The sequence below is a fragment of the Tupaia chinensis genome, unplaced genomic scaffold, assembly GCF_000334495.1.
Source record: "Tupaia chinensis unplaced genomic scaffold, TupChi_1.0 Scaffold000213_1, whole genome shotgun sequence".
Lineage (NCBI taxonomy): Eukaryota > Metazoa > Chordata > Mammalia > Scandentia > Tupaiidae > Tupaia > Tupaia belangeri.
In genome coordinates, this window is record NW_006159688.1 from 1,115,739 (window position 1) to 1,127,362 (window position 11,624).

Sequence of the window (11,624 nt, forward strand, 5' to 3'; positions counted from 1 at the left end):
AAAGAGTTGCAGGCATGTTACTAGAATTAACTTCCTGTCCTTGCCAGGCATGGAGAAGCATATCGAAGAAGATGAAGTCCGGTCATCGGCAGATCTTCGGATTCGTAAATCCCAGGTAAGATTTTCCCTAGTCTAATAATTAAGTCCAGCCTTTTTGTTTTTTCCTAAGCTGTGGAGTACGTTTATTTATTTATTTTTTTGTAAATACAGTTCTTATTTGGAACTCAATTTGAAGAACCGTGAAGAGGAACTATCCCGGTTGGAGCAGGGGTCAGGGCCAGAGACCAGCCCTTTTGGCTCCTCTCTCACACTGTCCTTCTCTAAGGAGGCCCCTGATATACTTCCTTTTTTAAAAATGTATTTGTCTCCTCCATGAGTGAGAGACAGAGAGTTGAGAGAGTAAAACCCCAGTAGGGTTTTCATGCCATGATCTATCCCAGACTCAGCCAACCTGGATGATGGGCACACAGGTGTGTGCCTTGTCATGTTCAGGGAGGCTCTGGCATGTGAATCCACATCCTTCCCATGTATCTCCAGTTGCACCACTGTCGCCCCCCCCTCCCCCGCCCAGCTCCCAGCATAACTTTAGACTCCCCAGAGCATAGCGTGCGGTTTAGTGTGCTTTGTCACTTATAGGCAAGGAAATAGTTATCTTTTCTCTAAAAACTGCTAGTAATTATTTGTCCAGCTAGGCACTTCGATGGTCTTCAAAGATAGATAAGACCCTTTTCCTTAGAGAACTGGCATGACAGTCAAGTGGCAAAGGAAACTCGCCTAAGAACTAGCAGGAGGACCGTGTGAGAGGATGCAATCAAACACTCAGTGCTTTCAGCACCGCGGGAAGATTGTGGGAAGAATTGGGGATAGGCAGAGAAGGTGGGCTTTGTGCGGGTCAGAATGCCCACATGGAGAGGCTCAGGACACATGTACCCTTTCTCTAAGAGACATGAGGGCTGGAGGGATGTGTGTATGTGTGTGTACACATGTGTACACATGTGGGTTGACAGCAGCAGTGGTGGTGATGGCAGGAGTCAGGGCAGACATGAAGAGAACAACCTGTCTGGAGAAAAAAGTTCGTTGTTGGATAATGGACACTGAATTTCTGGTAGATAATGTAATTTCACATTCCAGTGGCCCATAGACATTTGCTTCAGGGTGCAGTATATTAGGAGGTTATTCTGTAGCTGTTTGAAAGCTGGATATGAGGGGGAGATGAGGCAAGAAGCTGGTAGGACTCTTAGGTTTTTGCACTGAATTTGCGTGGTGGCTGTAGCTTTGGCAAAAGTTTAAATATGGGTGATTTTGCAAAGGAGAATCTAGTAGGGCTTGATGGTGAAAGATGGGCAAGAAAGAAACATTGTTATGATGGTTTGAGCTTCAGTATCCCGGGCTGGTGAGAGAATACAGGTAGTTATAAGCAAGAGAAGTGGAGGAGATCAGTTAAGGGAAGAACTCATGGATCTTTGGCAGGTTTTACATACGACAAGAGAGTCTTACAGCCTTAGAAAGCAAGCCACGGATTGTACCAGAAAAATGCTTCTAGTCTGTGTGGATGCAGGGCTCAGAGATTCACAAAAATGATCTCTTTTGGCCTTATAGTTCCCATGTGAGGTCAGCAGGGCAGCAACAGGTACTAAAACCATGCTTTGGAGAGAGGGTGGTGGAGTCTCCCAATGGTACAAAGCTAGAAAATAAAAAAGTTGGGTCTTAGGCCTGGTTTTTTGATTCCAGTCAAGTGCTGCTGTGGACCAGGCTATGAAGAGGTGCAGGAGGGGATCTCCCACAGTTATGGACCTGCCACCCCCTGCCCCACCTCCTGGAGGCTTACTGCAGTTTTATCTTGTGCCCACAGCACTCGGTCCTTTCCCGGAAGTTTGTGGAGGTGATGACCAAATACAACGAGGCTCAGGTGGACTTCCGCGAACGCAGCAAAGGGCGGATCCAGCGGCAGCTTGAAATTAGTATGTGTTTGAAGTTCGGCCTGTGCCCCTCCACCTTTTCTGCCATGTGGTTGTTCATCTCCAGCTGGGAGACCAGGGAGCACCAACAGCAGTCCTGCCTGTGGCTTCTGTGTCTGGTTCCATGTCGAAGCCCAGGGCAGATACAGCACTGGCACGTGCTGAACGCTGTATCTCAGGCTGCAAGATGGCACTGTGCTTATCAGGCCCGGGTACTCCTATCCCCAGGGGACCCAGCATTTCCTTGTACACGGAGAAACACTAACTGAACAAGTGCTCTCCTAGGGACTCATCACATCTTTTCACTTTCTGTTTGATGGCAAAGCATGTTTACGAGGTAAAAGGTGCAGCATCCATGGCTGTAGCAAACAAACAACTAATAATGCTGTGCCCTGTAGGAATTTAGTAACATGGAAGGCAGGGGCCTGCAGATGGAATGTGCTTTGGTGGGAGGAACTGTGTGAACAAGGATGTGGACGAGACAAAGCACGTGAGTTTAGGAGAGGCAGGTTGTCCAGGGTCTGGGAAAAGGGTGTGTGTGCTTAGGGGAGCAGTAAAGGTTCAGAAGGGTTGAGGGAGGGTTCGCCAAGGAACTGGCGTATTGTCTTGAGGGCCCTGGGCTCCGTGGGTACTGAATGGGGCTGGTACATATCTGAGCTGGAAGGTAATGTGATCGGATATGTGCTCTAGGAAGGTGATTACTGATAATGCTAAGGATGGATTAGGTTAGGGGAGAAGTCAGAAGACAGACAAGTCAGGCAGCTATTGGGGGCATGTTTTAAGGCCATGGCCTTTATAGTCAAGTCACCATATTCCTCATTTCCAGGGAACTTTTCAGATGGTGTTGTGCTTTGATCTTATATTTGATGTTTTACTTATTTTGTTACAAAGCTGGCAAAAAGACAACAGATGAGGAGCTGGAGGAGATGTTGGAGAGTGGCAACCCTGCCATCTTCACTTCTGGGGTGAGTGACTTGGGGCTGGGCTAGCATGCCCCTTTCCTGAGCAAGGAGGCCGCCTGGAGCTTCGCCTGGCCTGGCTGGTGAAGGGCCGGCTGCAGCTGCAGGGAGGTGGGAGGCAAGGAGCTCATCAGGAGTGGATGGAGAGGCCTTGACTGCCGAGGGGGCTGACGGGCTGTCCGCGGGTGGTCTGTTGCAGATCATTGACTCCCAGATTTCTAAGCAAGCCCTCAGTGAGATCGAGGGTCGGCACAAGGACATCGTGAGGCTGGAGAGCAGCATCAAGGAACTTCACGACATGTTCATGGACATCGCTATGCTGGTGGAGAATCAGGTAACTGGCAGGAATCCCAGCCTGGGAGGGAGGAGAGGAAAGTCAGGGCCTCCTGAGAATGGGGAGGAAGGGAAAACTGGAAGGTGGCATGAGAATCACTGGGAATTTGTACAGTGGAGTAACAGCATTCCGTTCCAGTATTCCAGGGTGGGGTGTGCATTCTTGCCCAATGCTGACATCATGGGTGGGCTCGGCTGTGTCCTTCTTGCCTGTTACTTTGACCTCGCAGTCATTTCTGGTTTATGCAGGGTTTGAGGAGCTCGTCAAGCCCCTGCTTCCCCCAGCCTCAGAATCCCCCCTCTCCCTCCCTGCCTTCCTTCCTATTAGAGGTACAGTTCTTAATTACAATGCCTTAAAACAGTCTCCTGATCCTAACTCTCACACCGATGACACTGAAAACATGTGATCTCTTTTCCACTTCACAGTAAAAACTTAGGTTAAACAGAAGTTTCCTCCCCCACCCCATTTTTGTATTTTCATTTGCATGTATTTTTCTAAAAATGTTGGCACTTTTTGCTAGGGAATGAGAGAAGATAACACAAAGGAAAGGATAGTAAATACTGTTCATAGAAGAACTTGAACTGGCAGCTTGCTCTGTCCTCAGGCAGGCTTGCTCAGGGTTGGAATTCTGGCATGCCTGCTGTGGTGCTGGCTTCATCATTCTGTGATATAGTTAGATATGCCACAAGGCCACAGTGCTGTGCCACTGTTACCATAGGACTTCCAGATGCTCTGCCATCTGCAAAGGATTGAAAACTGCTCCTTAGTAAACAGAACCAAAACCTAGCTGAAGCCTGAGCACTGCATAGTTCTCTGCACAGGGGCCTTTTCCCCATCCCCTCTTTGGCCTCTGAGACCATTTCTTAAGTCCTTCCATCCCTACTCTTCTTTTCTCTGCCCCTCCATTGCCTTGCCGAGGAACTGGCTTGAGAGTCAAGTGATGGTAAGTTCCTTTTTCTGTTTTCAGAGTGCCATAAAACTGGTGAAGTAGGTGAAGGGAATTCTTATTCTAAGATACCCAGGAATTCATTGGAATGACCAGCCTTCCCTGACAGGAAGTAATATCTGGGACATGGTTGGGAATATTATCAAGATAACACTGTCTGTCACTTAAGGGGATGGGGATATCTCTTAGAAAAAGCAAGTATTCCCAACCTCAGTTGCTTGCTGAACACCCTCAGTATACCTGGCACTCCTCCATAGGAGTGAACACACAGTTCAAGTTGGGAGTGGCATGCCACAGAGGACATTTATACCTAGTTAGCAGGCATCGAGACATGCCAATACAGTGCTGGTCACGGAACAGTAATTCAGTGGATGTGTCGAGAGGCCTCTGCCCAGGACTGAGGAGGCACAGACAATCACGTGGGTGTGTGACAGTGTGCCCATGAAAGGCTATGCTTTAAGAGGTCTCTGGTTGAACCTCTTGGCCCTGAAGATTGTGAGAGAGTCCTTTCCACACACTGGCCAGGACTGTTCCGGGTGGGCGTACTGGTTATAACTAGTGTCTGTTCCTTGCAGGGTGAGATGTTAGATAACATAGAGTTGAATGTCATGCACACAGTGGACCATGTGGAGAAGGCACGGGATGAAACAAAAAAGGCTGTGAAATACCGGAGTCAGGCCCGGAAGGTGAGACTCACCTGTGTCTTTCAGGAAAGAGTCCATTTTTGTTCGCTGTCTCTCGCTTTCTTTCTTCTCTCTCTCTCTCTGTTTCTGCTGCCGCTATCTCTTGCATCCTGGGAAAGGGAGCCATGATTGACCGTATAGAGAACAACATGGACCAGTCGGTGGGCTTCGTGGAGCGGGCTGTGGCAGATACCAAAAAGGCTGTCAAGTATCAGAGTGAAGCCAGGAGGGTGAGCCTGAGTTGTAGCTGGTCTTCTTTGTGTCTCCTCTGTGGTCATGCCCTTGAGCCTTCCTTCTCTGTCCACCTCACCCAACCCCTTACCAGAACTTTTACTAGAGACTAGCTGCCAGCCCCTCCTTCCCAGATGTGCCTCACATGGATCTGGCTCACATGCTCTCCTCTACCAAGAACCCACACTTGAAGGCAGTTCTGTAGGACTGAGGCACGGCCCAGGTTTTGCTACTCACCTCCTGGATGTAGCTTATGAACTCTGCAGATGCTGCCCTTGACTCCTCTGGTCTTCAGAAATGTTCTTTTCATGGTATTCTGCATCAGTAGCTCAAGCCTTGTCTCCATTTTCTTTTCCTCTGCCTTGTACCTAGCACTGTGCTAATGGCTATGGGTACATTATGCCATCCCTTACGGAGCACCTGTTTTTTTCTACTTTATAAACGAAACAATCTAGGGTCATAGGTTAAGTAATTGACTGCAGGCCACCTAGGAAGTAGAGGAGCTGGGATTCAAATTCAGATCCCAGTCAGGCTTTTTCCACCACACTGTTATGTTTGCCCACTCTGCCTCTGTCACTTGAGGACTTTTCACTACTGATAAAGTTATGGCATGTTCACACTCGGCTCATTGATGGTGGCTTTCTGGCTCTGGTGGCTTCTGCTTTTTACCCTGTTTTTCTTTGACCATTTCTCTTGGGCTCTGATATTTTTCTTTTTCTGTTCTTTGTTTTTTATCCAACTTTATCTATTGCTTATGCAGGGATTTGGGGAGCTGGGAGTTATTTTACATGATGAATCCAGGCTGGACATACTTTCCGATATCCACTGTACTGGGTCTGACAGGTAGGAGTGTACTTTAAGGGACGTACAGACAGAAGTGGGAAATTAGGACTATGTTCAAAACACAGTCACACTCCCTCTTGAAAATGAAAAATAATTTTTAGATCTTGGGCAGGTGCTGCTTAGAGGCCCCATGATGATAGTGGCTTTTATTGTATCTGTCCATATTTGAAACTAGAGTGTTTCTCAGAGCTGACAGAGGTGCCATATTTTCATCTAACGACATTGCTAGTCCAGAACAATTTAAGAGATGTCTGTCCTGAAAGAATGTCTTCAGGTAGAGATTTTGGCTTCTTATTTGGAGCAATAAGATACTTTCTGTGTAGTGGTGTAAAGGGCTGGGTTTTGGATGAGCTGTTAACTTTTTGGTTGCTTGCAGTAATGATGTGTTTTTGTTTATCTTATTCCCCTCTCCAGAAATTGATAATTATCATTGTGATAGTAGTTGTGTTGCTGGGCATTTTAGCATTGATTATTGGACTTTCCGTTGGGCTGAAGTAAGAGTGGCCTAAGAGGCTGCTGCACTGAAATGTAAGTAAATGAATGGTTCTCGGGGATCCTGCATTGGCTCCCCGGGAGGAATTTAGCCTGGGAGTTTCTATTCTACTTCTGTCCTTTTATGATTGCCCTTGGGCACACCAAACTAAAATTTTGGGTAGCCTGTGGGCTCTCTCACCTCCTTAAAATTCTGTTCTTGGCTTCTGACTGCAGTGCATGGGTCAGGTCTCTTGTGCGTTACTGTCCTGTGGATTCTGTCCTTCTTCCTTCTATCACGTGTTTCACCATCTCTCCTGGCATACCTGAGCACCCAGTTTTGACTCTTTGCCCCGGAGGCATACTGCCCAGTTGGGTATAGTGTCTATTTGGGACCTGGTATCTTGTCTTCTGAATTCTTAACTGGCTTTCATGGATGTTGGGCTTTGTATCCTTTTCAGTGTAAATGAAGCTCTGAATTGGAATTTGGGTCTGCAGAGTTGTTTGTGGTTGATCGGTTGGATCCTGAATGATAAAATAGCTAACATTTTTGAATGTTGCCTTGTACCAGATAATGTTCTGAATGTACACATCTCATTGGATCCTCAAAACACACTTCTGAGATAAGGAGTAGTATTATGCGCATTTCATAGATAAGGCTAATAGTGGACCTAGGAGTTCTTTGCTATGACTTAACTTCTCTTTGTTAAACAGGGTAGCCATTTATCATTGTTCACAAAGTCTGCAGCACCTTAGAGGATAGTGATTTTAAAATTTAGGCTACTGTTTTCTTTAATATTTATTAAAAAGGATAGAGCTGACCACTGAGTCAGGTTTAATAGCAGTTAGCCTGACAAGAAGGATCTAGTTATTGGAACAATTAAGACTTATATGACATTTTAAATATTTTTATGAATAAAATAGATCATGAATTGTTTAAGAAAGACTCACTAAAAAAAAGGAAAAAAGAAAATAGTGAGCTTTTAATGTCATGACTGATGAAGTTATGGCATGTTCACACTCTTGTATTTTACATAGTTCAGACTAGATTATCTATAGTTTTATATACAATTAACAAAATCCTGAGCATCCTTCCATGTTACTAAATTGTAAATTCAATTTTCAACATGAGATTGTATATTTAACATTTCTCTAATGTTGGAGATTTATGTTATCATTATAACTAAGGACAATTTACCTTATGAGCAGGGTCTTTGAGAAATTAATGGAAAATTGATATGATGAAAATATTATGATCACATTCAAAACAACTTTTTTTCAGCAAAAATAAACTTGTACTTTAATTCCATTTTTTATAAACTTAAAAAAAGGTTTTATTCATTTCTTCCATGAGTGAAAGGGTGGAGAAGAGAGAGAGAGAACACGCAAATACTCACATACCTGCAACAGGGCTGTGATGCTGCGATCCACCCCGTTTCAGGCAACCCCAGATCGTGGGCACTGGTGTGCTCTGTGTACTCAGGGAGGTCTCCGACTTGAACCAGGCACCCTCCCATGTGGGACTGCCTCACACAGCATTCTGTTTTATGACTGTGCTACCATCTAGTCTCTCCATGAACTTTTTTTTTTTTTTTGAGAGATTTTCACTATAGGGTGCGTGCGCTCACCAGACAGACAGAGAGAGACAGAGACAGAAATAGAGAAATCACCCCCCAGGGGGGATGGTCACGCCACAATCCCTTCTCCTCCATTCTCCTCTTGGGATCTTGGGCACCCACCCACATGTGCCAGGCGTGAGTTTTAAGCCACCGGGTCCGGGACGCGAACCGTGGTCGACTACGTGGGAGTCCAGTGACGTAGCCATTATGCTAACTGCTGGTTCCCTTTCCATGAACTTTTTGAAGTCTCCTTTATAATATTTTTCTCATTTTTATTCTTCTTTATTATAAATGAATAGAAATTGAATTGAGGTAACAGATATAAACATTTTTAAGACTTGCTCCCCAGAACTGACCCATCATTTTACTTTTGTTTTAGTGTCAATCTTACTTCCTCCTCTTTGTATGTAATGAGAGGATCTAAAAGATGCAGCACTAAGCATTCAACTTCTTGAAAAATAAGAAGCAAAGAGTTGGTCAGCTACTCATAGGGAATTGATTAATTTTTTTCCCTTCTCTTTTGTCTGTCATTTGGAATCTAATCCTATGTGTGTGTGTGTGTGTGTGTATATATATATATATACACACACACACACACACATGCACACACACACACACATATATTTTTTGCTTGTAAAATTTGAGTTTTGTTCTAATTCTTAACTGTCATTGGAAACTATTACAGTTTACAAAAGGTATAATAGTGGTTATCTTTCTATATCCTTGGAGGAAAGATATCTTGCAAATTTACGATGCCCCTTGCCACTCTTAATTCTAGGAAATCAGAATATAAATGAATCATTTTTGAGAAGGTGACTCCTCAAAGATGAAGAGACACATTGATATATTGTTTCTAGTTGACTCACTTGGTCTCCAATTGCTAAGTTGCTGAGCAGTTGTTAAATCCTTGTAATTTATTCTATATTTCCTAATAAAGTCAAGACAGTTAACTAACTCTGGAGTCCCCTTTTCCTCATGTCCCCTGACAAAATGTTTCTAAAGGGGAAGGAAAACAACCTGTGCTTATACTCCCCGGTTGTGTGCCAGCTACTGCTCCAGGATACCATTATCCCCACTTTCCAGATGTGGAAGCTCTTTGAAGCTCAATGAAATTGGCCCAAACTTCCATAGTTGACAAGGTGGACTAGCCGGAATATGACTTCTGAACTTTCATATTCCTTCCACTGTGCTTTCCAAGAGGAGTGTAGAGAGGGCTTGTGGAAAAGATTTGAGTACCAGAAAGCTCCTAGAGGTTGTATTCACAGAGCCCTACAGGACAGTGATGGTGCCTCCCCTCTGAAAGTCCTTTCATGGGTATGTGATGAACTGTGTAAGGGTTTTGAAAAGCCTAGAGATTTTCCTATTTTCTTCCATAATAGGCCTTTTTGTCATTTGTACAGTGGGATATTTCATTTCAAATTCTACTGGGTTGTTGGAAAAGTCATGATGTGCTTTTTTTTTTTCTGTGTAAAACTGTATTGTGACTTTTCTAACAACCCAATACTTTGGATTTGTCTATTGGATTTTTCAGATTCAGTGTTGACTTTTCCATTCATTCTCTCTTTTGCCATTATTCCTGTTCTTTCCTGTCCCACTTTGGGGTTTGTGGCTTATTTCTCCCGTGTTCTTCATCATCATCTTGTGTGCTGATCGACTCCTCCTTTCCCTGCCTCTCTTAGAACCTGATTTCACTCCAGCGTGGTGTGTCCACCATTCTCTTCAGATGGGAACGGAGTTTGAAAGGCCTTCCTGAGAGCGAGTGGGACCTGTTCCTTTGTTTCCTTGTAACCATCCCTGGACCTGATTCAGCAAACAATCTAGCCCTGGAAGAGTCTAATCCACCTGATGCCACCCGAGTTCTCCTTAAAAACCTCCTGCCCCACAGCTCTGAAGTACCTCCCCTCCTGGACTGTATGAACCAACCCAGCTTCTCTCCTCCCTGTGCTGTGTCGAATTGTGCCTCACACCTTGGACCAAGGTGCTGTATTTTCTACCTCATGGAATATTCTCTCAGAAATTGCAATGTACTCTTTTTAGGGGAGTATCTTGAACAAAAGCAGAGAGAGTTTTCTAAGTTTGGCAATCATAAGGCTTAGATTTGAGTCTTCTCCCTGGCAGGATGCCAACCCTGTGTTTTGTCCCTGTGTCCTGAAAACATGAGAGACTGGCAGATGTCATTTTAGTCTGAGGAGCTGAGTTGTTTGAAATTCAACCTTAAAAAAAGCAGTTAGTATGTTAGGTTGGGGGCCAGCTTCGATCTTCAACTGCGATGTATTCTCTCATGTTTACTCAGGGAGGGACCAGATGATAGTCATCTGAGGTTACCACTTGCAAAGGCTGAGAGTAAAATACTTGTTTCTATGTCTGAGTCTTGGAAACTGGCTGTTCACTGTCAGAGAGCGATGCCTTCTGAAGCCGTTGCCTTGAGACCAAAATAACCAGGGATTTAAAATTTGGCCAGGGACAAGGTGCTAGAGTCTCAGGCTCTGGGACCGTTTCATGAGACTGAAGTGAGTATTCACTAATGTGTTCCAGATGTATTTTTATAACCGTGTGTGTGAGATCTGTGTACGTCTATGTATGCGTCTCTCAGGAAGTAGGAAATTGAAAATGGAAGATATAGGACACAAAAAACCCCAAACCAAAAACACAAAACTCAGAACTAGACTAAAAAGTAAGTCACATTTGCTTCCTTGCAAATTAATCATTGTAGAAATGTGATCTTTCTATGTCATCAAGAGACTTTTCTGGATGAGTAGTGGGAGAATTAATGAGGTGTTTGGAGTGAGGATGAAGTTGATCCCTGGTTTTTCTGCTTACAAGACGGAAAATGTGTTTTGACACCTCTCCTCACTGGCTGCCTTCATTAGGCTTTTCCTGAGAAATCTCACAGCAATTCGGTATTCACATGGCCCATGGGATGTTCAGGTCACCAGGCCTAAGTCAGGTAGGGGGAGACCAGAGACCACAGAATACTCTTCTTGCTATCAGATTAATGGGCTTGACAGGTCCTTTATCTCCTCCTAGCTTTTATGGAGGAAGCAACCACCAGGACATCATTATAGCGACTCATAACCAGTAGTGAGCCCCGTAGAGTCCCTACTGGTCTCTGATTTAGGGTACCAAGTATATCTCAGCTTTGATATTAACACTTTCTAGGATAGGGTGGGGACTCTAATTCAAGCCTTTGAAAAGGCTGTTTACTCTCAGTCACTGCCCAGCACACAGACAGAGCCAAGGGGAGGCCCTCCTACCCGTGGCTATGATGTCAGACAGTGGATTGGCTCCAGCAACAAGGAGAGACAAACTCTAATCACAGGCTTTTGCTCTTCTCTGAGATTGAGGCCTGGGGTTTATAGTTTGGAATACAATATGTGAAGGGTTTTCTGTTGTTTGTATTTTTTTAAATGTAAACTTGATTATTTTTATTGCTAATTTAAAAATAAATGACTTTATATTGATTGTAAAATAGTTCTGGGTCTATCTCCCTACGAAACATGCTAGTACTTTGGTGCCACCATGTGGCAATTTTTGTTCAGGTTTTGGAATGGCAGCAAATCTTGTTAAACCACCTGCTGAA

The 11,624-nt window shown here is 44.5% G+C and overlaps 1 protein-coding gene across 3 annotated transcripts in view; it reads left to right on the forward strand.

Annotated features, from left to right (window-relative positions):
• STX3 (syntaxin 3) overlaps window positions 1–11,618 on the forward strand; it is a 53,560-nt gene extending 41,942 nt beyond the window's left edge. For 2 of the 3 annotated variants that reach the window (XM_027771431.1, XM_027771432.1), the window contains exons 5-10: window positions 48–115; window positions 1,853–1,961; window positions 2,850–2,923; window positions 3,117–3,251; window positions 4,773–4,883; window positions 9,724–11,618. In XM_027771431.1, the coding sequence (XP_027627232.1) occupies window positions 48–115; window positions 1,853–1,961; window positions 2,850–2,923; window positions 3,117–3,251; window positions 4,773–4,883; window positions 9,724–10,140 (914 nt within the window). In that variant the 3' untranslated portion in view covers window positions 10,141–11,618. Of the gene's footprint in view, window positions 1–47; window positions 116–1,852; window positions 1,962–2,849; window positions 2,924–3,116; window positions 3,252–4,772; window positions 4,884–6,368; window positions 6,483–9,723 lie in introns of all 3 variants that reach the window. The other variant, XM_006147403.3, reaches the window with a different exon arrangement.
• Window positions 11,619–11,624: the final 6 nt, after the last annotated feature.